Source organism: Rutilus rutilus (genome assembly GCF_951802725.1).
Source record: "Rutilus rutilus genome assembly, chromosome: 6".
Taxonomy (NCBI): Eukaryota; Metazoa; Chordata; class Actinopteri; order Cypriniformes; family Leuciscidae; genus Rutilus; species Rutilus rutilus.
The window spans coordinates 36140442-36168145 of NC_140214.1; the positions used below are offsets into that span (position 1 = coordinate 36140442).

The following is a 27704-nucleotide window of genomic DNA, read 5'->3' on the forward strand; positions in this document are numbered from 1 at the left end:
AATCCTTTTAAATACCTCTGCTCCCATGTGGTTGGTGGCTGCCAACACCAAATCATTTTGATACTTCACAAAAGTATATCATAATCATAATTGTGGTGGAGCTGTTTGTCTATGTGTATCACTATCTATTCAAAGTATAAATAAATAAAATAAAAATTATGCATCGGCCCCATTTTTCATCTACCTAAAATGAATGAAACTAGAACCACGTTTCTACTTCTAGAATTCTTCAAACATTTACAGAAAGTTCAACAATTGAGATGCAGTGATGAGAGAAGTTCAGATTCAGTAGTTTCAATTCATGTCAGTTAACTATCAAGCTATTAAACATGTTAGGTAAAGTAAAAAAAAAAAAAGGTGTAAATATGCAGCACAAGACAGACTACATTCCATTACTAAACAGTGAAATATTGCACAAGACTAAAGATCAGTCTCAAACCATTATGTTTATTCACAGCAAAGTCATGGTGAAATGCAGGTAGACTTTCTTTTGGCAAGAATTTATAACAATCATTTACAATACACATATAATCAATGCAATTACAATTCAAATCAACCCAATTTAAAACAATAGACTTTTCATTAAATAATATGCTATGTATAAAAATAAAATAAATGCACTTAATAACCCTGTCTGAATGTAGTTTGTTTGTTCCAAACAGGAACAAACTCTTTCATGAGAATTCCCAGTCAGTTAGATAAGGAATACTTAAAATGTACATAACATTTACATAACATGCATTTATGAAAGTTTTATTCAGCTGATAAAACGGTTGTTTTTCTCACTGTTTACTGGCCTCGTCACATAATGACAAAGTCACATTTAAAACTTAAGCCCCTAAAATAGAGCTTGGCGAACATAAAGAGTAAACTGATATTTGTCCAGTTCCAGTACAGCTGTGGAACAGACATGAACACTGACTTGCACGCCGTGTGGTAGAGCTGCACGATTAACGCTTGCGATGTGAAACTGTTTAAACCAGAGCCTTCAGGGACTTTGGTTAACCTTTCAACACTGAAATCTGCGTTTGCGCTGCCGCTGAACCGGAGAAAACAGCTACCATGTAAATGTACAGTATGAAGCAGCTTCACAAACACTCTTTTCAACCACACATTGTTATTTATGTGTTACAAATATTTAAATAACTGGTGGGGGAAGTGTACTGAGATAAAAGTTTATAGTTTGGGTATAAACACTGATGTCTACAGTAGTGATCAAAATAAGAGTAAATCATCTTTTGAAAGCATTTTGACTCTTGTACGTATTGAATTGATTACGGTAAGTGAGTGTTTAAAAAAGTATTTGTCATTGAATCATTAATTCAAAAGATTTAATTCACAAATGCTGATTTATCCAATAACTAAACAAGTCTTTATAAATGAGACATTGAGTCCATTCAAATATTTTTTGTAATTATTTCGTTCAAATTAATGTTTTAAATAGACTAAAGGAATTAACATTTTGTCAGAACCTCTAGTTTGCATGTTATTTTGCTTAGTTGTCTAATGTTTTTTTTCGTAATTCTCAATTTATCCAGAATCGTGCAGCTCTACCGTGTAGTGAGTGAAGAAGATTCCTAAAATGTTGCACAAGCAGAAATTACAATACACAGCAAATTAGTTTGTGATTTAAGAGCAAAAGAAGCAGAGTCGCATCTGGGTAAGATGCAATTCTGACTCGTGCATAATCTCCTTTCCAGCAAGGACATTAAAAACAAAGCTTGAAATGCTGTACGTTTAATCAGCACTGAATTTTACACTGAAGTTTTGCCAGGGTTGTTTTTTTTTTCTTTTTTTTTTTCTTCAGATTACATATCTGAATCTGCAACCAAAGCTAATAGATTCTTATTTTGTCCCATATGAAACAAGAACTTGTGTGCTATTGTCCAAAATAGATTGAGTTTGTACCATCAAGTGGCACAGATGACAAAGCTTCCGTTTAGTTTTTTGTTAACTGATCAAATAAACCGAAATAACTTCTGATGCCTATCCACTTATACTGTTCAACAGCATTCAATTAAGAGAAACCAAGCAACAAATCGATTGGGCAGTTACTAGTTACTGACAACTGCACTGTGACACAACCAGGAAAACCAACTGACATTCCCCATTGCATAACCACAATGGGAGTTTGAAGCTTTTTTGCAAGTCAACTCTTATTAAAACTACAAGTGGAGGACTAGCATGTCAAGGGCGAGAGCTGGAGTTTGTGGTCGATCGAAAGTGAATGAATGGGAGTTTATTTTAGGGTTTTAGTCTCGGTACCTGTGTGTATTTACAACACAGTTTCACTGGTTAGATCTTCTTGCTTTTTCCTGTAATAGAGAAAAACAAACACATATTAGCCTGCACACTGTTCCAGCACAGTCAATGTTGTGAGCAGGTGTATTTGCTGGCGGCAGTCACCTGTTGAACGCTACTGGGATTGGGAGGGTTTGGCCGATCTGTGCTGCAGATTTCACAGCCGGGTCTCGTAGACTTATTTATGAATGTACAGGAAGGGCAGGACCAGCCTGGCTAAAGAGAGAGAGAGAGAGAGAGAGAGAGAGAGAGAGAGAGAGAGAGAGAGAGAGAGAGAGAGAGAGATATGAAAATGCAACTGTTCGTTATTTATATCCAAATATTTGCATTTGTTATGTACATGAAGCTGGAAGACTTATCCACATCAATCAGGGGATACAAATGTATACAAATACACATTGCAATGATGTTTTTCATGGAATCATTTCCATTTGTGATCTCTTCCTTTGAAGGTTTCATAACATTTTAAGCTGTCCTTGCTACAACGGCACTGTCTGTGGGAGTGTGTTTTCATGGTTCATGATTATGTGGACGCAGGCCACTTATTTACAATCTGGCTGCATTCGTTAGTTTCAAGAAATGGTAAATGTGAATGCATGTAATTATTACCTGCGTGTTACTCGATTTCAGTTTGGACCGTCCAAGTTGCAACATCTCAAGGTTAATGATGTCACTGACGCTATGTTTCTCTGGGCCACCCCCACTGCTGCCTATTCAACAATGAGAAAAACACACTGATGCAAGCAGTGATAATGCAAGAGCTAACTTCAGATCCCTGAAACCTATATACACTACTGTTCAGAAGATTGGAGTTAGTAAGGAATTAATACTTTTATTCAGCAAGGATGCATTCAATTGTTCAAAAGTGACATTAAAGCATTTATATTCTTACAAAAGATTTTTTTTTCAAATAAATGCTGCTCTTTTGAACTTTCTATTCATCCAAGGAAAAAGAGCATCATGGTTTCCACAAAAATATGAAGCAGCACAACAGTTTTCAACACTGATAATAAGAAGAGATTGAGAAAACATTGTTGGTGCCAGACGGGCTGGTCTGAGTGTTTCAGAAACTGCTGATCTACTGGGATTTTCATGCACAACCATCTCTAGGGTTTACAGAGAACTGTCTGAAAAAGAGAAAATATCCAGTGAGTGGCAGTTCTGTGGGAGAAAATGCCCTGTTGATGTCAAAGGTCAGAGAATGACCAGACTGGTTCAGCTGATAGAAAGGCAACAGTAACTCAAATAACCACTTGTTACAACCAAGGTCTGCAGAAGAGCATCTCTGAACACACAACACGTCAAACCTTGAAGCAGAAGAGCTACAGAAGCAGAAGACACACCTGTGCCGCTCCTGTCAGCTGAGAATAAGAAACTGAGGCTACAATTCACACGGGCTCACCAAAATCAAACAATAGAAGATTGTAAAAATGTTGCCTGATCTGATGAGTCTTGATTTCTGCTGCAACATTCAGATAAAAGCATGGATCCATCCTGCCTTGTCTCAGCGGTTCAGGCTGCTGGTGTAATGGTTTGAGGGATATTTTCTTGGCACACGTTGGATCCCTTAGTACCAATTGAGAATCGTTTAAAGGGATGGTTCGGAGTAAAATAAACCTAGGGTCCTTTGCACCATGACCTCGAGCCAAACACCCCCCCAGAATAATTTTTTCCCTTGGTCGAACATTATTAAACTTAGAGCTTATTTAGAGAAATCAGCCGGATGGCTTAGTGCAGGCGCTAATGGATCCAAGGATGTAGGCTATCTCGTAAATTACCCCACTAATAATGTCCAGAATGGTACCAAACTTATACAGTCGTACAAATAGGTTATGTACTCATAAAACGAGGCATTGGAAAGTTTGTAAGTACATCAGGAGTTTAAATAACACTTGCCTGACGGCTCATGCTACTGCTAACCCGGACGTTGGCAGAATGCGATGCATAAGGATGGAGGTCTTCAATCCTGCTCCTGGAGGGCCACTGTCCTGCAGAGTTTAGTTCCAACCTGCTTCAGCACACCTGCCTTTGAATATTCAAGCGATTCTGAAGAGCTTGATGAGCTGATTCAGGTGTGTTTGATTAGGGTTGGAACTAAACTTTGCAGGACAGTGGCCCTCCAGGAGCAGGATTGAAGACCTCTGATGTAGTGTAACGACACCCAGTTCCAGGAATGCACTAATATTATGTTGGTAGTACCAGTTTGCAACAATTATTAGTTAACACGAAGTTGCTAACACTTCGGAAAAAAATTATAATTCATCGTTACACTTCATCCTACATCCTACTGTATGAGGATTCTGACGCGGACATTGAGACTACCAGACAGCATGCAAAACGACTGTGGGCTGACACTTGTTAAGAGACCCTGGGTAAGAAGAAGACACAGGACAAGGACTGGATGAGGAAGGTGACTTTGAAGAAGATTGAGGAGAGGAAAACGAAGAAAGCAGCGCTCAAAAACAGCCGGACAAGAGCTGCAAAGACAGAGGCACAACAACAGTACACATATGCCCACAGGGAGGTCAGGAAGAGCATCAAGACAGACAAGAGAGTTTGTGGATGGCTTAGCCAACCAAGCAGAAGAAGCAGCCGTACAGAGGAATCTGAAGGACTTGTATAACATCACCAAGAAGCTGTCTGGGAAGTTCCAACAGACAGACAGGCCAGCCAAGGACAAACAAAGTCATCCCCTCACCACCTCAGATGACCAAAGAAAGAGATGGGCAGAGCATTACAGTGAACTACTGAATAGACCAGCCCTAGAAGAGCCTGCAGACATTCCACCCACAGAGGCTATACTTCCAGTCAACTGCGACAAGCCCATCAAAGAGGAGATTAGAAAAGCCATCAAGACACTAAATAGTGGAAAAGCGGCCAGACCAGATGGAATACCAGCAGAGGCCATCAAGGCAGACATCATCACAGCCACTAGCATGCTCCACAGCCTGTTTGCGAAGATCTGGGAGAAGGAGGAGATTCCAGAAGAGTGGAAAGAAGGCCTTATAGTGAAACTGCCCAAGAAAGGAGACCTGAGAGATTGTGGCAACTACAGAGGGATTATGCTGCTGTCAGTAGCAGAAAAAATGTTGAACAGAATCCTGTTAGAGAGAATGAAGACTGCAGTGGATGCTCAGCTCCAAGACCAACAAGCAGGTTTCCGAAAGGACAGATCCTGTACAAACCACATCGCCACCCTACGTATTATTGATGAGCAGTCGCTGGAGTGGCACTCGGCCCTCTACGTCAACTTCATAGACTATGAGAAAGCCTACGACAGCTTGGACTGAGAGACGCTGTGGAAGCTGCTCAGACACTACGGGGTGCCAGAGAAGCTGACCACCCTGATTCGAAACACGTACCAAGACATGTCATGCAGAGTGATACATAGCGGCCAGCAGTCGGACAGCTTCACAGTGAAAACAGGAGTTCGACAAGGTTGTCTGCTGTCACCTTTCTTGTTCTTGCTTTCCATCGACTAGATAATGAAGTCCACCACTGAGGGAACAAGAAACGGGATACAGTGGACCCCTTGGACGCAGCTGGAAGACCTGGACTTTGCTGATGACCTAGCACTTCTCTCCCACAGACATGCTCAGATGCAGGAGAAGACATCACGACTGGCAGAAGTCTCAGCAAAGGTGGGCCTCAAGATCAGCAGGAAGAAGACACAGGTGATGAAGATCAACACAGCAAACAACAGTCATGTCATGCTAGATGGACACCCTCTTGAGGAAGTGGACTCCTTTGTCTACCTTGGGAGTGTAGTGGACAAACAGGGTGGCACAGACAGTGATGTGTTCCCCAGGGTGGGCAAAGCAAGGGCGGTGTTCATCATGCTCGAAAGCATCTGGGCCTCTAAAGAGATAGGAGAAGCAATCAAAATGAGGATTTTCGACTCCAACGTGAAGTCTGTTCTCCCATATGGGTCGGAGACATGGAGAATGACCAAGCGCACACTGCAGAAGATCCAGACTTTCACCAATGGATGCCTAATGCCTAATTTAAGATCTGGTGGCCTGACTGTACCAACAATGAGGAGCTCTGGCAAAGAGCCAATCAAGAAGCCATCACCCAGCAGATAGGTAGGAGAAAGTGGGGCTGGATTGGACACACATTACGTAAACCAACGAGTAATGTGACACGCCAGTCCCTCACTTGGAACCCTCAAGGAAGATGAAAGAGGCGACGGCCCAAGAACAGCTGGAGGCGAGACACTGAGACAGAGCTGAAGAAGAGTGGTATCACCTGGACTCAAATAGAAAAGACAGCCCAAGACCGTGCCGATAGAGAATTGTTGTCGATGGCCTATGCTCCAGGAGGAGCGATGGGCCTAAGTAAGTATGAAATAGAAATGGCAGCTCTTATCAGTTGGGCAATGTGGTGATGGCACCAGTGCGACCTCTAACAAAATCTAGTTGCACCGGCAGGAAAAAAGGTCGCAGTCTGGAGGCCCTGGAAGCCTTGGTTAGCATAAGAGAATAAAAAAAATAAAAATAATAATAATTCTTACCAACCCCAAATGTTTGTACGGTAGTATAAAAAGAAGCCTGTCCTTTTGTCCCCAGTCTGACCATCGCTGATGTAAGACATGCAAACCATCTACTTACCATGATCCTCAACTGATTTTCATTACAAATAAAGGATACTTTTTTCCTCCTACACTCCATGTGACACTTGGAATTTTCCTCACACCAAGCATACGATACTGCTAAACAAACACATGTGTGTGAAGTGCGCTCACCTGTGCTGCTGTGGCTGAAGCGGGGCGGTAACGTGCTGTAGCCTCTCCAGTCATGGCTGATGGCCGGCGTGTGGGCCAGCGCGGCGTTTAGTGGTGGCACTACAGTCGGCATCGGGAGGCCGTTCTCCTGGTCCTGCTGGTGATCGAGGCAGGCGTGACGGGCAGACAAGAGGTAGAGAAATGCTGTGTCACCATCCCTGTAGATGCCGTACGACCCTAAAGAACGGCCATCGGAGCACAGACACTGAGCGATCACCCAGCGCTGCACCCTGGGGTGAAAACCATACTCAACAAACATCTGGAAGAGACACGACAGAAAATTATTAGATGATCCTCTGACAATTCAGCAAATCAGAGATACTTGAGAAAGATTTGCCTTCATTTCGTCAAGATATATTTTGATCTTTCCTACCTGCTGCTTCAGAGAAGCGACAGTCACCTGCGGGTGGACTTTTACTGTGACACAACAGGAAGATGATGCATCTTCTACTACCACAGCTAAGCTGAAAATAAAAGCATATCCATGAACCTTATGTCACTATCAGGATTTTAAGCTATAAATTACAAATGTATCTATATGCATGTTGATTTGTGTTGCTTTCTATTCCAGATTTCAACAGGAAAGTCATTAGCACATTCATGCAAATGAAATAGTTTGCTAGTAAACTTCAAGCTATAAAAATTTCCGTTACTCGTGAGATATTGCTTAACTACATCATATGATCTAAATATGAGACAAAAACTAAGACAGGAGCATTTCTAATAATGTATTAGGTCTGGGGGCGGGGCGGGTGCGTAAAAAAATTATGTTAATAATTTAAATGCATTATTTTTCCTCATAATTAATTAATTAATTAATTAATTAAAGTTAACACGTTAAATCGACAGCCCTAATAATAATAATTATTATGAACTGTTTAAATGAACACATTAAAAATAAAATTAAGCGATTAAACATACTTTTAGATGTGACAACACAGATAAGCATCTGTGTTAAATACCCATAACCATAACAAGCATGAGGCAAGAGACAGATCTACTATACACAGATCTACTATAACTGAAGCGTGACGAAGGCACACACACACACCTTATCTCTCGATCCTCAGCGTCCCGCAGCGCTGGTTGAATAGTCAGTGCGATCTGCTGCCGGGCCAGATCTGAGGCGTAGTGCACAGCTGCATGAGTATCTCCGGTCTCTATTGCTCGAGAAAGCTCTATACACAGCTCCTCTACAGCAGGCAGAAGAGAAGCACAGTGACACAACGCTCATGAGATTAAATGCACTTGAACACCATTAAATGGGAGAAATACGATTTCTATTAGAAACATTGACTGATATTGATTTTTATAACCAATACTGACTATCTGTAGATTCATGCGTCCATGCAGAACCATTATTTAATGTGTCACTTCTGTTTTTGTAGATTTTTATCTTCATATCCCGATTTAAAAAAAAAACATGTTAAAAGCATGTTTTTACAACAACAGAAGCAGCAACAGTGACAATATTATAATAATAGGCAAAATAAACTGACAGTTTAATGTTTTCAAATGGAAAACAATCAAAATAAATGACAAAGGGGTCTATCAATTCTGCATAAATGTAATAATTCATCTTAAACTACAGTTTAATAAAGCAATGAGCCCCGTGAAGATGTGGTTTACAGTGATTTTGGGACAGCTAAGGGGCGCTGTTAGGCAAATTAAAAAACATTATTTATAATTAAAATAATTACAATTCTTTCTCTTTTTTTAAATGACTGAAAAGGTAAACAAAAACCAATCATTTTAAAACCACTAACCTACTTATTCAGGGTTTCTGAAGGTAGATTTAAGATTCTTAAAGACCTTTTCAAGACCAAGTAAAGAAAATTGAAGGAATAAAGTTAAGGGAACGCCCTTACATGTAAATGTAAATATATAGGGAGAAACACAACGGGTTGTATTAGAAACACGTTAACGTTTCAAAATACAACTTCCTACTGATCTCCATTACTTTTTAATTCATTTTGCGAAAATAATTCTTAAGGCTTGAATACCTCTGCTCCGAACCACTAGAATACGGACATAACTTTTACTGTATCTTCTGATCACACTGCAAAAAAGTGACGCAAATAAAGATTCTTAAATCAAGTTACATTCATAAGAGAAGCATAATGATATAAGATAAGAAGTCTTGTTTTCTGTGAAACTGATTAAAATCAATAAAAAGCGAGTTTATAATTAAAACAAGAACAGATATCTGCCAACGGGCTCAGAAAAAATCATCTTAATTCAAAAGGAAAACACGTTTTCATTGCTCATTGACAGATTTGCTTTTGTTTCAAGTGTAAACTCAGAAAACAAGACTTTGTATCTTCATTTTGCATATACAGTGCAATGCATAAGTGAATACACCCATGCTAAAGTTGACTAAAAAGAGGAATAAAAAATCATATTTTGGAAATTGAACTTAATGCCTTAATTTAAAAAATTAGGAAAAATCCAACCTTTAAGGACACCAATTTTCTTTGTGAATGAATAATGTATCGTAAATAAATAAATGTTCTTCCTTAAAATACATGGTGCATAAGTGAGTACACCCCTATGTTAAATTCCCATAGAGGCAGGCAGATTTTTATTTTTAAGTATTTAAAAAAAAAAATGTTAGGATACTATGCATCCTGATAAAGTTCCCTTGGCCTTTGGAATTAAAATAGCCCCACATCATCACATAGCCTTCACCATACCTAGAGATTGGCATGGGGTACTTTCCATAAGATCATCTCTCAATGCAAATCAAACTAGCTTTTAGGCTAACTGAAATAAAACCATACCAATCTCTAGGTATGGTGAAGGCTATGTGATGATGTGGGGCTATTTTAATTCCAAAGGCCAAGGGAACTTTATCAAGATGCATAGTATCCTAAATTATTATTTTTTTAAATACTTAAAAATAAAAATCTGCCTGCCTCTATGGGAATTTAACATAGGGGTGTACTCACTTATGCACCATGTATTTTAAGGAAGAACATTTATTTATTTACGATACATTATTCATTCACAAAGAAAATTGGTGTCCTTAAAGGTTGGATTTTTCCTAATTTTTTAAATTAAGGCATTAAGTTCAATTTCCAAAATATGATTTTTTATTCCTCTTTTTAGTCAACTTTAGCATGGGTGTATTCACTTATGCATTGCACTGTATATCTTGATAATGAAATAACATGTTTTGAAAAAATACAGAGGAAGATATGAATTGCTTGCAGTGCATGTAACATTTAATGCCATATCTTTATGAATTTAAGACTTTTTGCTCTGATTTAAGATTAATTTGGGGAAGGATGAAATAAGATGTTTTATGACCCTTTTAAGACCTGCAGAAACCCTGAGAGATCTATTGTTATTATATTATATTGTATTGTTATTGATCTACAGTAAATTAGATCTATTGTTCCTGAATTTGAAATCTGATTTGTCAAGTGGTTTGAAAGGTTGAGGCCAGTTTAATATCACTGCCAGCAGTCCATTTCCCATTTATAGTGCACTTTTTTTACTCTGATGCAGATACACAAATGGTACTCACTCAAACATTAATGAACAGGCTGCACAGTGCCACAAAAGTGTTTATTTTGTGTCTACAACAATGGCAAAACTAATGAAATGATTGAGGAAAAACCAAGCTTACACCCAGTCAACTCCCCCTTAAGAAAACAAACCTTTCATTGACAGCGACAAGACAGAGTTTTTCTCTTCACACTTCATATACTGCAGTCCATCATGTGAGGCATGCAACATTTTGGCAACTGAGACAGAAAAAGAATGAATGAACAATGAGCCACAGTAAGAGTAGAGTCCATCTTTAAGAATAAGATTTAGAAAATCATTCAACAAGCAGAAAGGTTAAGTACATCTGGCATGTTTTATGTGTGTGTGTGTGTTCACATTATTCCCATTTCGCTTGCCATATATTTAAGATATAGGAGTTTAAAAGGGCTTGAAGTCTGAAGGGTTGATTTGATGAGCTCTCTGATCTTGTTTTGAGATATATGAATAATAATGGGGTGATCAATCTGCAGAGATCATGTCTCACACATCAGGCAAGCACACTTGAGCTTCTCCATTTCCTATATTTGATGAGCTCTATGTATGTGCAGGGCAATATGTAAAAATATTTGATCGATAATCGCCTTGAAAAGTATCACGATGTTCGATTATATCGCCTTTTCGAGCCCCGTCCCCGACATACACCGTACACACGCATCATGTTGAGCTTGGCTGCACTTCATCTAATGATATCCTGCGATTCAGTGAGTTTAATTTAAGATTGAAACGTTAAAGTTTTACTTTGGTTAGTTTGAGCGTAAACTAACATAAAACATTAGCTTTGCTGTTATGTTAGTGTTGCTAATAATTTCCACACTGTTCAAACACGGTTTAAATCGCTTGTTTTCTTGATTTACCACAAGTACCATGTTTTTACCTCAGAGACAATTTTGTCAAGTGGCTAACATGGCGTAATCAGAGAGAGCTTTCTCCATCATACAACATATTTTAAAACAAATTGCAGGTCATTTAGCAACACAAGTCATCCAGTTTTTATTAATATGACATTCTAATATCGATCTAGATTACTGCAAAGTGCAACAAGTCTCTCTTACCAGCCACCTAGTCCTAGCGAACGCAAAGAGTAACGTTAAAACATAACTTTCAACACAGTCAAATGTATTTAGTATGATTATTTTTATTTTAACCATGTAAAACGGATGCGTTACACCACATGCGCAACGAAAAAGAGAAGAAGCGGCCGACTGCAGCATAATAAAAGCTCCACTGGCCTCGAGACCGGCGTGTATCGCAGGTCTCTCTCATTAGCATTCGCTCCAGCGGCCTCGTTCAAATTTAATACATTCTGATTTCTGCCTGAGTCCGTCGGATTCCTTCCCATCAGCTGTGGGGGTGAAGACGACAACTCCCATGAATCCACGCTCATTAACGGCATCATCAAGCCATGCCTTTGTTTTGAATAGCTATAGTGGGTATAGCTATTAGGCTGCAATGCACGGATCCAATAGGCCTATACTGTTTTCTATCTCAACTGTTTACGTTCACTTGAGACAAAACCGACTGTGTTTAAGGGGATATTTTGACATAATTATGTGTGTATTTGTCCGTGCACTATCTCTGTGAAAATTCTCTTTCGTGTCTTCTTGCGCTTAAAGAATGGTATCAAGAATTGGAATCGATTTCTTCCTAACCCTATTAATTAATAGCCTATAGAAAATATTTAATTCATACTATTGCATGTGAATAAATATGTGTATGATAATCATGGGACTATGTTAAATATATTTGTAATTTTTTCCCCGATATTGTCTGGTAACTGACTGTTATAATCGACATTGCGATACTTGTGAGACATCGGCGATATGCAATAATAACGTCACATCGTCCAGCCCTAGCGCTGATCAATACTTTTATATGAATAAAAGCATAAATTAAATCTGTTTGTTCATCATATAAAGTGATCGGGTCACAGAACAGTTTATTGAACCTTTAGAAAAATAAAATCAGGCTTTTATTGCTCATATAGTGTGATATGGTGAGAATTTGGAGCTCAAACTCAAGGTGGAAGAAAATCATGTTAAAATGTGAGTCTCAAATATGATCATCATGATTTGAGGAAGGTTTATTTGTTTATCTCTCAATCATCATTGTATTGAATTGCATTAAATATAACTAACAACATCAAAGTGATTCTTACATTTACTTAAGATTTCACCACAAAAAGTCACTAGTATCACAACCTGAAAGGGGTCTTTTTTAAATGAATTAATTTAATTACTAAACGTGTTTTTTAAATATAACTAACTGACTCACTCTATATCTGCCAATAATATGTCTTAGTGAGATGATATTTAAATGCTTAGTTTTATGATCAAAGCTCTGCCGTTTTAAAACTTATAATGCACTGCAGTACAGTGATGATTGAGAGATGAACAAATAAACCTTCCTCAAAAGCCTGATAATCATATTGGAGACTCACATTTGACCATGATTTTTCTAAAAAATTATATGGATATGGATAAGTGAGGCTAAGTTGCTTCGGTCCAGTAAGTGTTGATCTTGAGATATAACTACAGTAACAACATCAAAGTGATTCTTACGTTTACTTAAGATTTCACAGCAAAAAGACACGTGTATCACCACCTGAAGGGGCTCTTTTATAAATTAATTAATTTAATACTACATTAATATACATTTTTTAATTGCAAAAAAATATGAACTATCAATAAGGGGGCAGATGGCATGTAGCAGACAGGTTTTCTTTAACCAAGTTTTCTTTAACCAAGTTTTGATCATGTTAATATTTTAGAGGCCTTAGAAAATCATGCATCCAGAATGATAGAGTAGCTTTAATGTTAAATGTTGCTGTGACCTCTGACCTCTGTGTGTCTCTCTCAGTGATGACATCATGACAGTTGCCCATTCCTGGGCCTCCTGTTCGCTGCGGAAGGTAAACGTGAGACAGTCGTGGGGCGGCTTGGTGAGACGCAGCTCGTGACATCGAGCCGATGTGATCTCGTACTTCACTGAGCGTAGATCAAACTCTGCTAGAGACTGAGAGAGAGAGAGAGAGAGAACAGCTCATCAGAAACCCTTTAGTGACAGAGACCGGTAACAGCATTCATGTTATGATACATGTATAACAGATGCTCCTTTAGTGATGCAAGACAATCCAGCCTTTACTTTGTGAGGAGTAATCAGTCTCACAGAACTGTCAATTTGCCACAAGGCAGTTTAGCGAACCGAAATAAGTTTTTAATTAAATGTTTTAGTGTTAAAAACGTATGTAGATGCAAACGAAGAGCACTTTATGCAGGGAAAAACAGATAATTCTTTCAACATTATTTTTGAGAACCAATTTCTAACATGCATTATGCAAACACTTAGGGTACATTTACATGACATCGATGTACTAAAAACGGGAAAAAAATTTCTTTGCACAGACACTATCAAAATAATCCCTGCGAAAACGACTAAAAACGCTGTATCATGCCAGGCCAGTAGTTAGCGATGTCACTTTGTAAAGAAACACTACGTGCCTATGGAGTGAACACATAATGCAAACTTCATGGTACTGTTTTCACAGATTCATGTTTTTGTAGTTTACACGCAGATGATAACGGAACCGTTTTTAAAGATTTGCAATTTGAAACACGTTTTCAAAGGATAGTATTGTCAGGCCCCCAAAACGTTGTTGTTGTGTAAATGAACGGCCAAAATGCATAAAAAGTTTTCCCTTTTTAGTTGAAAACGGTGTCGTGTAAACAAATTCTGTCATCATTTATACATCCTTATGTCGTTACAAACCCATAAGACTTTCGTTCATCTTTGAAACACAAAGATATTTTTTATGAAATCTGAGAGTTTTCGGTCCCTCCATTGACAGTCTGCGCAACTACCATTTTTGACGCTTCAAAAAGTTCATAAAGAGATCGTAAAACTAATCCATATGAATTGAGCGATTTAGTCCAAATTTTCTGAAGAGACTCTATCGCTTTGTACGATGAACAGATTGAAATTTAGGCTTAGAGTATATATTTGTAATTTACAGTCTCTGTGGGGTTGAATAATTTTGACTTCAAGTTTATAGGTTGTTTTTACAATACAGAGAAGTTTGGGTCGCAGCTGATATGAACATAAAATTGTTCATGGTTATTTTTTAATGATAAATGATGGAATAACAAATAAACTACGTATAACCCAGCATGCATATATTCAAAGGACTAACGTTAGCTACACGAGGGTAAACAGTGTTCAAACAAGGTTGAATGACAGACTTGACAGCTGACAGGTGTACAAGACAGCACTTAATCAGATGGTATGAAAGTGAGGATAGTAGATGACAGCTCTCTGTATGTGTGTGTGTGTGTGTGTGTGTGTGTGTGTGTGTGTGTGTACCACGCTGCGTCCTCCGCGGTCGGTGTGTCTGAGCGTGAGCGTGAAGTGTCCCGCACGGTTCGCGTTCATGCTGAGCTGCAGCCGCAGTGAATCCGAGCCCACACTGAGCGGCCGAACCGACACCCGCACCGACATCAACACCGTGCTACTGCAGCCCGAGCTCACGGCCATCGTGTCTGAGGCAGGGGGATCTATACAGCACACACTGACACTGACATCTTCATCTTCATCATCATCATCATCATCATCTTCATCATCACCATCAACATCTTCATGAGCAACAAGCAACCAGTTTCAAAACAGGAAGCAGGTCCGTCTGATATTTACTGCCCCCTTTTTATCACTTAAACATGCAGTTCCGAGAGTGGATGTACAGCAAGCGGTGGTACTGATCTATATTTTACACCTTAACAACTTTAATAATAATTAAATTGAATAAAATCGTTTCTTTTAGGCATTTTTATGTAATGAATTGGATCAGTCTATTCACTTTCATTCGTAGGATTTGCATTCAAATAACTTGACAACATGTATATTACATAACTGACGTTTAATTGTATATATTTTAAATTGATGTTTTTATTTGTATTTGTCTAGTTTTATTTTGGACCGTTTAAGCTGCCTTTTATTTTGCCACCGATGACATCATTAGGACTGCGCCGCGACGGTTGGTGTTTTTTGACTGAAGAAAGGTTTGTGTCTTAAACCCCTTAAGCGTTGAAGGTGTATAAAGGTTTATACGTGGTTTAAAGTTGTTTTTATCAAATGTTTTCCAACAGCATGTTCATATTACTGAAAGCATTTTGCGTTGGAAATTTTGAACCTATTATTGTTGTAGCCCTAGAGATGAGTCTCGTAAATAGCGCCAAAATGTATGACTTATTTTTCTATGTAAAGCGCATCCACACTTGAGGAACAGAGTGTTTAACGTGTCCCCTTTCTCTATTGATTGTTCCCACTTAAACGTGACAAAGAAAAGTTTCCAGGCAAGCAGGATCTCCAGATTAAACAGCTGAGATCTTGCTTGACACACTGCTGGAGAGATGGAGTTGATTAAAGTGGAGGTTGTGGACATTCATGATGCTGAACCCTGCAGAGTGAAAGATGAAGATGATACTGAGGAACAAAGAGGTTGGTGTCCGTTCTTGATTCCAGATTAAGGACTGTTGAGGAGCATTAAAGTACATTTGTTGCATTTATGCATTTGGGAGATGCTTAGGCTATATCCAAAGCGACATATGAGGCATTCAGTGTACAGAAAGTAATACAAGTAAAAGCCTAAAGCTTTGTTTAGAAAATTCATCAGAATTGAATTTTATAAAAAGAGCTAAAATTAAAATTAAAATTAAAACACATTCTGATTCTGACATAGTATAGTAACACTGTATATCATAAAAAAAAATATATATATATATATATATATATATATATATATATATATATATATATAAAATAGGCTAATCTTGCAGATTTCATCTTGTTAACATGAGAATGTCAGAATTAACTTTTAGCACACTAAAGATCACATAAAAAAATAAAAATGACTAACTGTCAAGCCATCCTAGGTGTAAGTGACTTTTTTCTTTCAGCCAAACACAGAGTTATATTAAAAAATATCCTGGCTCTTCCAAGCTTTAGCTATAATGGGAGTGGATTGGTATGGTAACTTGGATTTTGAAGGCCAAAAAAGTGCATTCATCCATCATAAAAGTAACTTAATCCATATGACTCCAGTGGGTTAATAATGGCCTTCAGAAGCGAAGCCATGCGTTTTTGTAAGAAAAATATTCTTATGTGACATGCTGGCGAAAGGAGTCGGAATGAGCTAATTTTCAAAAATGATTTAGATGATGAGTTATTTTCACATTCTCTATTAAAAACCCTCAACACGATGATGTATGATTTGTTAGAATCAAACAAAAAATGACTGAGCTCCACCTGTTTGAAGCCAGAAAAGTAGATTTTTCTGAAGGTTCAGCTTCAAAAACAAAATCACCTAGCAACCATACCTTAAAATCCCTGGTAATAACCAGTGGTAATAACACAAAATTTGGCACACATCAAGTCAAAACCAAAAATCCTATAGAAAAAATATATATTCAACGTTTTTTCCCCCATGATAGCACAATTGTTTAACATTTTATTTATTTTAACATTTTATTTAACAGACAACCTATAGCCTATGTTCAGACCTACTGTACCGCACGGATGTAATGTTACACATCAGATGTTTTTTTCCAACAGTTAACCAAATGTTTATTTAAGCCATAACAGATAATGTTTGCGTGAATATTCGCCAAGACAGATACTTTGAAATACTGTAATTCTGTGTGTGTATTATTGGGATCGCGCGCTGCCTGAGGCGTCTTTATGCGCACGCTTCGGCTCTGTCAGTCAGCACAAGTAAGATCCTTTTGTTTACATTAGGGGTGTGCACGAATATTCGATCTGTAATTTTTATTCGAAAAATAAAATACTATTCGAATTTTACTACGTTGCTTTGCTGGCCGTGAATGCAGTGAATCCATGATAAATCCCAAGCACTAACTCGCAGTTATAATTAAATCCACTTGGTGGTGCTGTGGAGCGTGTTAACAAGTTGTTTGTATTTGATCACATAATGTTGTCGTCTGCCTCGCGAAGTTTGGAATTACTTAAAAATAATCTTACTAAATGATCTTTTACAAAATGGAATTACTTTTGATCAAATTAATTAATTCATCTGAATTATAATATCATCACCACAATGAGAAATCACATGAAATCCAAACAGCAGTCGAATGAGGAAAGGCAGCTGTCCATCACTGCATTCACGACTGCAGGTAAGCGCAGCTGGACCCCACGTGATCCGAGATGATAACTTATCTAATAGCAAAAGGATTTTGAGACATATGCTTCCTTCCCATATTTTTTTGTTTACACGTAGGCCTACTGTTTAATGTTTTAAACTTAAAGAAAAATTTAACATATATTGTAAGCTTGTTGTGTATATTGCCTAATCGTAAGCTTGTTCAGAAATGGTGACAAAAACGTTAAAAAAAAAAGTAACTTAAAAAATAACGTCTTTTTCATTAAACGTCATTTAAATAAATGAATATTTTTATATTCATTTTTATGAGCCTGAATATTCAAATGCAATATTTTTGAAAAATGCCCATCCCTAGTTTACATCAACGTGAGTTTGAAAATCACATTTCATTGGTTTAGACTCATTCCATTGAGAATTCGCTATGAATATTAACAAAGTTGGAATACAGCGCTTTACAACGATGCCAAACTTGTGCTGAGGGGAAGCGCGAGAAGCGCTTTTTCCATGGACAAAAGAAAGGTACTCCTCTCAGAAAACGCACAAGTAAAGATACTTATAGATGTTTAATTGCTATTTGTAGCATTGGGATTGTTAGACGATCTTTCACTTGTAGCTCGAAATTATCCCGTGCGCATTCCGACTCACTTTGCCAGCACGGGTCACATATTTTTAACTATAAACTATAATCACTGGCTTCCGGTAACGGCCGTACGCAAGTCTAGTTCCGGCTGAAGAGTGACCTCTGACCCGACTCATGACGTATTGACGAATGTGGAAGCGCAAGAGGATAAAGCAAGAGAAAACCCCGGTCACAAATTAGAAGTCTTAAACGAGAATTTTTAAAGAGAAATGTCAGAGGAGCTTGAGTTTACCTCCGAGTTTGCCCAGCCCTATTTGTTTGAACTGCAAGAGGCATCAAAGCTTACGACACTCCTACATCCTACGTCTGATCAGAGGTCAATCTTTCGCTGGAATTAGACTCGCGTGTGGCCGCTTCCGGAAGCCTGTGATTATAGTTTTTAAGTTATAAATATGGATATTTTTATTTACAAATACGCTTTGCTTCAGAAGGCCTTTATTAAGCCCCTGGAGCCGTATGTATTACTTTTAGGATGGATGGATGCACTTTTTTGGGCTTCAAAATCTCAGTTACCATTCACTGCCATTATAAAGCTTGGAGGAGCCTGGACATTTATTAATATAACGACTGTGTTTGGCTGAAAGAAGAAAGTCATATACACTTAGGATGGCTTGAGGGTGAGTAGCCTAAATTATGGGTGAACTATCCCTTTAAGTAGGACTTCACTTGTTTCTTGTATCACCTTTCTTGATCTGATTTTTTGACCATGTAATATGTTAATTTTAGGCCAGATGGAAGTGAAAGAGGAAAATCAAGAACCGAGTGATGTCAAGGAGAACCACTATTTTGAGAAACCTGAAGATTATATGGTTGGAGAAAAATCTTTCAGTTCCTCGCTAACTGACAAAAATTCTTTCTCCTGCCCTCAATGTGAGAAGACGTTCACACATAAAGGAAACCTTAGGGATCACATAAAAATTCACATTGGAGAGAAGCCTTACGCATGCCATCTGTGTGGGAAGAGTTTTATTCACAAAGGACACCTTAATGATCACATAAGAATTCATACTGGAGAGAAGCCTTACGTATGCCGTCTGTGTGGAAAGAGCTTCACATGTAAAGGAAGCCTTAATGGCCACATGAGAATTCACACTGGAGAGCGGCCTTTCACGTGCCACCTGTGTGGAAAGAGTTTTACGTGTAAAGGCACTCTTACATGTCATGTGAGAGTTCACACTGGAGAGAAGCCATTCACATGTCCTCAGTGTGATAAGAGTTTCTCACATAAAGGAAGCCTTAAGTGTCACATGAGAATTCACATCGAAGAGGGACCTTTCACATGCCATCAGTGTGGAAAGAGTTTCACACAGAAAGAATACCTTAAAAATCATATACGAATTCACACTGCAGGAAAGCCTTTCACATGCCATCTGTGTGGAAAAGGTTTAACATGTAAAGGAAGCCTGAAGTGTCACATGAGAATTCACACTGGAGAGAAGCCTTTCACGTGCCTTCAGTGTGGAAAGTGTTTCACCAATAAAGGAAACCTAAAGATTCATGCAAGAATTCACACTGAAGAGAGCCCTTTAACTTGCCTTCAGTGTGGAAAGTGTTTCACACATAAAGAAAACCTTAAGTGTCACATGAGAGTTCACTCTGGAGAGAGGCCTTTCACGTGCCATCAGTGTGGAAAGAGTTTCGCTCGTAAAGTAATCCTTCAGAATCACATAAAAACACACTCTGGGGAAAAGCCTTACACATGCCATCAGTGTGGAAAGAGTTTCACCGATAAAGGATACATAAAGCGTCACATGAGAAGTCACACCGGAGAGAAGCCTTTCATATGCCCTCAGTGTGGAAAGAGTTTTACACACAAAGGAAACCTTAAAATTCACATAAGAGTTCACACCGGAGAGAAGCCTTCCAAGTGTCCTCAGTGTGGAAAGAGTTTCACACATAAAGGACAGCTTAAAGATCACATGAGAATTCACACCGGAGAGAAGCCTTACACATGCCCTCAGTGTGGAAAGAGTTTCAAATGTAAAGGACACCTTAAGACGCACATAAGAACTCACACCGGAGAGAAGCCCTTCACATGCCATGAGTGTGGGAAGAGCTTCACAGTTCAAAGAAGCCTACACATGCACATGAAATATCATTCTGGAGAGAAATTACATGAGTGTTCTGAGTGTGGCAAGAGGTTTGCAGAGAGCAACACTTTCAAAACACATTTGCTCATTCACTCTGAAGAAAGACCATTTAGTTGCGATCAGTGTGGCAAAAAGTTTATTTTGGCAGCGCGCTTAAAGGCACATCTGAAACTTCATACAGATGAGAGACCCTATTTATGTTCTTTGTGTGGAGAGAGTTTTAAACTGGTCGGCAGTTTAAAATCACACCAGAAAATACATGCCAGTGAGAAATCTCATGTGTGCCCTGAGTGTGGTAAAGCTTTTACCAGAGCAAGCTACTTGAAGCGGCACCAACGGACCCACACTGGTGAAACCCCAGACAAAAACATTGTCCAGAGTAGTCACAGAGAGCAAAATTTGTCTTCGGTAATTAGCAAATAGTGTGATATTCATATAGAGCAAAAATAATAAATAATAAATAATTTCTTCAAAAGGGGGATTTTATCTAAGAGGGTTAAATGGTGATGTTTGTGCTATTCCAAAAAAAAATGGGAACTGAAGAAAAATCCTATTGGGCCTCATGTAGACACATGCATTTCCTGTAAAGCTGCTTTGAAACTATATGTATTGTGAAAAGCGCTATACAAATAAATGTGAATTGAATTGATCAATCGGAACATAGAAACGAGCGCAGAACCGAGCACAGAAATCATCTTACGACAGGGTTTACGTGTGATTCATGAAAAAAATGTGCATTCCGCCAGTCCCATCATCCGTTGATAAATGTGGCGGATGAAAACAATCGTCATTTGAATATCACGTCCCTAAAAATTCATTCGTTTAAAAGCCTTGACCCTGGAGTTTACGACATGGAGAAATGTAACCCGGCCAAGAAGAGGAAGTAATCTCATGAAAGAACACAAAAACACCTGTTAACCTCATATTTGCAAACAATTACATTCATTTATATGAATATTAAATACCTGTAAATAAAACAAAACATTTACAAACATTATTATAGCTTTACGTTTAACGGTCTTCAGAACAAGAATGAAAAATAAGTAGATATAAAATGATATATTAAAGGGGGTCCTATTATGCCCTTTTACGAAGTCTTGATTTTGTTTTTGGGGTGTACTAGAATATGTTTTCATGCTGATGAAAACATTTGGGGTTATAATGTTCAGGAACAGTGTTAAAATTAAGTTTTAACCACTCGTAAGTTCATTAGACTTAGGAAGGTCAAACAGATGAGTTTTGGAAACGTGGAAAAAAAACAGCATCTTTTTTGACATAGCGACAACACTGTCTTCTTTAATGCAGTTCATCCAGGCCTCGTCCCCTTTTCTGCATATTCCGTGGGTGGGGATTATTTAAATGAGTACCATTGTGACTTCATAAGATCCAGAAAAACCACGTTGTAGTCCAAATGAGCCGTTCATTGTAGTTCTTGAAAAGGGGATTGTTAAATAAAATATCTCCCTTTGGAGTGGACTTAGAGCTTTGTAAGGCTATTTTCTGTCCTGTTTTGACAGATTAAAAAACGCATACATACTTAGTACAGTTCAAACGATCTGTAATAACGGCAATAGTGACCACGTAATAAAAACAGTTACTCACAGTGTGGTGCAATATTACTGTCGGTTCCAAAATACTTGGTACAGCATCGTCTTTTAATTTTAATCTTTCTGAAAATCCTGCGTCGAATTGTGCCTTGTTTGTAAATAAATCTGCTGTGAAATGAAGTAAACAAATGACTGTTCTTACAGTTCTGTTGACTGTTCTCACGCAGTCTGGAACTTCATTAAAAACAAAGTTAATCCACTCCTTCCTAATGTTGGGATCAGGAGGAAAGTAATGCAAATGCTGTGTTGTCTCACAATTTGGAACTGCACAGCGTCTTGTTGTCTTTAGAGACATCTTTACCATTTGGTTTCTGCATTGATCTGCGTTTACTTCTCTCATTATTTACCTACTACATGGCATGCACGAATCAGTGGACGGGGCTAAATAAGCAGCAATGTAGAAGTAGCCGTTGATCATCTTCTGCAGAGGAGTTGCTTTGCTACCCTATCACGTAATAAAGTAGCACATTCCACAATCAGTCGTTCGGATGGATTGGCTTCAATATAAGCTGTTTTTGGACTAACAACAAGATAATTTTGAGTTCTGAAACTTAACTTAAACTTATAACTTGTTTGGGCGCTGGTGATTTTACAGTGGACCTTTTAAATTGAGCAGTGTAACTTTTATGTTTGGTTGACTGTATTTTAGTTTGATGATGAATGGCTGAAATGTCAAGTTAGCAACGCTAGAACTGATATGTTGTGTGTGTGTGTGTGTGTGTGTGTGTGTGTGTGTGAGGTGCCTGTGTGATCAGTTGGATTTAATAAAGATATAGGCTAAAGAAAACAAATACAATGTGTTAAAATGTCACAAAAAATGTGCGTAGCCTATACTACCTGTCGCAGTTTTGTTCATTTGTTTATTTATTTTATTACTTTTATATACTTAATTTCTGTTTTTATCAGTTCACAGAAGCACATGATGTGACTGTGTGAATTGTCATGTTCTGTTGTTTATGCTGCTATTTGCGCATATAAAGCTAAAGCCCTGGGAAAAACATTTGTGGTATTTTAAATGGGTCAAAGACTCCCATCTATTCTAATTTAGTTCAATTTTAATATGACATTCTAATCTTAAAAGTTAATGATCAACTAATGAGCTTCGGTTGTCGGTCAGGAAAATAATCTAAATGAACAAAATGATCTCATTACAAATCTCCACCAGATTTACTATGCTGCACGCAAGTTCACGATAACTTAAAAACTTGCGTACACGAGCTGAGACCTGACGTGAGATTTGATCGTAGCCACTGCTCACGTCCATATTGATAAATGCCAAGTTTTGCGTGGAAACGACCATACGCCCAATTTTCTGTTGTACGTTCGTTTAGTAAATAAGGCCTATTGTTATTTTCACCTATGATAAATATTTAACATTCCATATTGTTGCTGCTTCGATAAAGGTTTAAAGAACAAAAAATCATTAAGTCACATTTAAAGACTAGCTTTCATGTTTAAAAGTCCAAAACCTGGCAAGCAATGCTTGTTTTTGCCTAAATTTAATGTTTTGCTACAAACTGAAAAAGCATGCTACTCATTAAGAGTGCTCGTAATTGAGTTAAAGGGGTCATATAATGCCATTTTTGTACAAGTTAATATGATTATTTAGGGTCTAAATTAAAAGTTTGTAATATACTTTAATTAAAAATTCTCATTAGTATTGTAAGAAAACACTCATTTTACCTGGTCAAAAACAGCTCTGTTTTCAGCACGCCATTTAAGTGCATGTGTCTTTAAATGATAATGAGCTTTGCTCACCCCGCCCCTCTGTTCTGTGTGTACACCGTTTGTAATAATAACACAATAACCATAACGCGTTGTTCATTATAAACATGGGATTATGAATTATATTGAGAACGTCGTACATAGAAAACATGCCGCAATGTACCCTGAGTGTAAACCTTAGCCGCATTCATCGTGAAGCGTGCAGCTAGCGATTTGCAAAGATTAATATAAAGATTAATATAAAGGTTAATAAAATGTTACACTCACTTCAGTTCTTCTGGAGGTGCAGCAGGAACACGAATAGTTGGTACCGATCCTTTTTTCAGGAGCAGCTTCTTAGCAAAACCAGCTTTATACTGACCCTAGTTTGTAAAGCAGTCTGGTGTGTGAAATGATTTGCGGAAACATGAAAGCATTGACGTTGATCGTGGGGAATATTCCCTTAGAAAACAAAACTCAGCCACTGCGTCTTCAGCGGTTCGGATTTAGGAACATCAAAATGACTGCTGTGTTCCTTATTACACCCAAAAACAGAACACCACAATCGCTTAGACACCATTCTGCTCATAGACAGTGACTATGATGGCAGCTCGCTCACGAGCGAGGGCGGGTCTGTGTTGAAAGCTGCTGTCAATCAACAATCGTGGGAGGGGCGTCCAATCTTGTGACGTCACAATCGCCAGGTGATTGGAACAAAATACTGAGGAGGACTTTTACTTTCTGAACCTTTTACACCTCTTTACTGACTTTACACCTCTGTGTGTGTGTATATAAATAAATATATATATATATATATATATATATATATAATATATATACATATATAAGCCCAGTTCTCTTTGTATTCACATAGCTAAAATTAATACAGTCTAAATTCAGGCTGAAGTTATTTATTCCCTCCTTTGTAAAAAAATTTGTATTGCATGTCTTACTCCTTTAGTAAATATATATACTGTATGTATGTGTGTGTGTGTCTCTTGTCTCTTGATTGTCGAATGACAATAAAGTTAATCATGATTTATATTATTGGCATTCTGTACCTTGTTTACATTAATTAGTACAATATCATTTCACATTTTTAGTCAGTTGGCTGGATAGTAGCTAATCTCATTCAATACTTGATATTAAGTGACTGACTGTGTTTTACATTTACTTTTAAGTAGACCATGTTACGTTCATGATGAATGCAAATCAGTATTGGGTCTTTTCGATCCCTAAAAATGTCAGGAGTGCAAAATTAACATGCAAAATCAATCATGTATTAAAATACAAATATATTCAACCGTGTCTACTCCAGTTTATTGCTGATCATTACTAAACAACATCCATTTGGGCATTTAGTTAAAAAAAAAGGTCTATTTTTATGTCACTTTTGTGGGTTTCGACCGATCTTGGACCTGCAAATTTTGAATCGGAGCCTCCACAAGCTACTGTTCAAAATGCTCACGCAGAAACGCATTTTCGAATGCATCCGTCCCCAAGATTGGGTTGCAGCGATCGACCTGAAGGGCGCGTACTTTCATGTCTCGATTCTCCCTCAACACAGGCCATTTCTGCGCTTTGCGTTTGAGGGTCGAGCATATCAGTACAAGATCCTGCACTTCGGGCTGTCCCTCTCTCCCTGTGTCTTCACGAAAGTCACGGAGGGGGCCCTTGATCCTATGAGAGAACAGAGTGTGCGCATCCTCAACTATCTCGACGACTGGTATGGAGTTGGATTCGGTCGCACAGCGCGCCTCACAGAGCAACATGCTCAGTCGGTTAAACACCTTCAAAGGCAGGACGGTGGTCCCACTGAAATTCTTTCAGAGGCTCCTGGGGCATATGGCAGTGGCAGCAGCGGTAACTCCGCTCGGTCTGCTCCATATAAGACCGCTTCAGCACTGGCTTCACGGCCGAGTCCCGAGATGGGCGTGGCATCACGGCACTCACCGGGTGACAATCACACCGGTGTGCCACCAGACCTTCAGCCCGTGGTCAGACCCCTCGTTCCTGTGGGCAGGAGTCCCCTTGGAACAGGTGTCCAGGCATGCTGTGGTGTTCACAGACGGGCCCTCAACTGCATTGGCACATCAACTGCCTCGAGTTGCTAGCAGTACATCTCGCTCTGAGCCGCTAAAAGAGGCCGCTACAGGGCAGAGACGTGCTGGTCCATATGGACTACACTGCAACCGTTGCGTACATCAACCGACAAGGTGGTCTACGCTCCCGTCACATGTCACAACTCGCCCGCCATCTCCTCCTCTGGAGTCAGAAGCATCTGAGGTCGCTTCGAGCCATGTATGTGTGGCCGACGAGCTGTGCTCCTGGGAGAAGGGCGACTCCACCCCCAGGCGGTTCAGCTGATCTGAAGAGAGTTCGGGGAGGCTCAGGTAGACCTGTTTGCATCCTCAGAGACCTCCCACTGCCAGCTGTTGCACTGGCACACAGCTGGCCCCAGGGCCTCTGCAAATATGCGTTCCCCCCAGTGAGCCTACTTGCACAGACCCTGTGCAAAGGAGGACGAGGAGCAGGTCCTTCTGGTGGCCCCCTATTGGCCCGCCAGGACCTGGTTCCCAGAACTCATGCTCCTTGTGACAGTCCCTCCCTGGCCCATTCCTCTGAGGAAGGACCTTCTGAGGAAGGACCTTCTGACTCAGAGACGGGGCACCCTATGACACCCGTGTCCGGACCTCTGGAAACTCCATGTCTGGTCCCTGGACGGGACGCGGAGGTTCTAGGTGACTTACCCCCAGAGGTACTTAACACCATCACTTCTGCGCGAGCGCTGTCTATGAGACGTGCGTACGCCTTGAAGTGGAACCTGTTCGTCGAGTGGTGTTCTTCTCCTGGAGAAGACCCCCGAAGATGTTTGATAGGGTCCGTGCTTTCCTTCTTGCAGCAAGGGTTGGAGCGAAGGCTGTCTCCCTCCACCCTCAAAGTACATGCTGCTGCTATTTCAGCTTATCCCGACCACATAGATGGCAAATCAGTTAGAAAGTACAACCTGGTCGTCAGGTTCCTTAGGGGGGCGAGACGGTTAAACCCTCCTCGTCCCCCCTCCATACCATCTTGGGACCTTTACCTGGTGCTTCGAGAACTTCAGGATGCTCCCTTTGAGCCTTTGCAGTCAGCGGACTTAAAGCTTCTCTCTTTGAAGACTTTGCTACTGATTGCACTGGCCTCTATCAAGATGGTAGGGGACCTGCAAGCATTTTCGGTCGACGAATCGTGCCTAGAGTTTGGGCCGTGTGACAATCATGTTGTACTAAGACCCCGGCCTGGCTATGTGCCCAAGGTTCCTACCACTCCCTTCAGAGAACAGGTTGTGAACCTGCAAGGGCTGCCCCTGGAGGAGGCAGACCCAGCCCTGGCTTTGCTCTGTCCGGTTCACGCTCTGTGTCTGCACATGGACAGAACTCAAAGTCTCAGGACCTCAGACCAGCTCTTTGTCTGTTACGGAGGCCAGCAGAAGGGAAAGGCTGTCTCCAAGAAGAGGATGGCCCACTGGATAGTGGATGCCATCGCCTTGGCTGCTCCTAATCGAAGCCCTGTGTCTTTCCTTTGGGCTAAGTTACCCAATATTCATATGCAGTACAACCTTCGGGCTAGTCCATATGTATTTTTCCACATAACTCCCTCGAAGAATGTGGCTTCCGCAGCGTTCCCCTTCCATAGAAAGGGCACGCTTTCCCAGTTGTTACGATGTCCCCAGTCTAAGGTAAGGGAGAACGAACATAAATAAACGTCTTCAGAGCCCCTGTCTCTCGTCCCAGTACTGATTAAACACTAGAACCATTTTCCAAATCAAAAGATGGAATTTATTTAGGAAACATATAATAACAGTGACCAAGAAAACTCA

At 39.4% G+C, this 27704-nt stretch overlaps 2 protein-coding genes across 3 annotated transcripts; one reads left to right on the top strand and one right to left on the bottom strand.

The window, feature by feature from the left end:
• Positions 1-427: 427 nt before the first annotated feature.
• sharpin (SHANK-associated RH domain interacting protein) lies at positions 428-15238 on the bottom strand. The gene is made up of 9 exons (XM_084411188.1): positions 14993-15238; positions 13474-13648; positions 10747-10833; positions 8136-8277; positions 7458-7548; positions 7046-7343; positions 2911-3011; positions 2407-2517; positions 428-2315 (listed from the first exon to the last, which is right to left on the bottom strand). Exons 1-9 carry the CDS (start codon positions 15161-15163, stop codon positions 2289-2291), a joined length of 1203 nt encoding a protein of 400 aa, XP_084267314.1. The 5' UTR covers positions 15164-15238; the 3' UTR covers positions 428-2288.
• Positions 15001-21189, top strand: LOC311291862 (uncharacterized protein). 2 transcript variants are annotated; one of them, XM_084411187.1, is made up of 4 exons: positions 15001-15302; positions 15590-15684; positions 15967-16123; positions 19168-21189. In XM_084411187.1, exons 3-4 carry the CDS (start codon positions 16036-16038, stop codon positions 20952-20954), a joined length of 1875 nt encoding a protein of 624 aa, XP_084267313.1. In that variant the 5' UTR covers positions 15001-15302; positions 15590-15684; positions 15967-16035; the 3' UTR covers positions 20955-21189. The 2 variants fall into 2 exon arrangements, with proteins under 2 accessions (XP_084267313.1, XP_084267312.1); XM_084411186.1 differs by lacking the exon at positions 15001-15302 and adding an exon at positions 15362-15377 and having other exon boundaries at positions 15590-16123.
• Positions 21190-27704: the final 6515 nt, after the last annotated feature.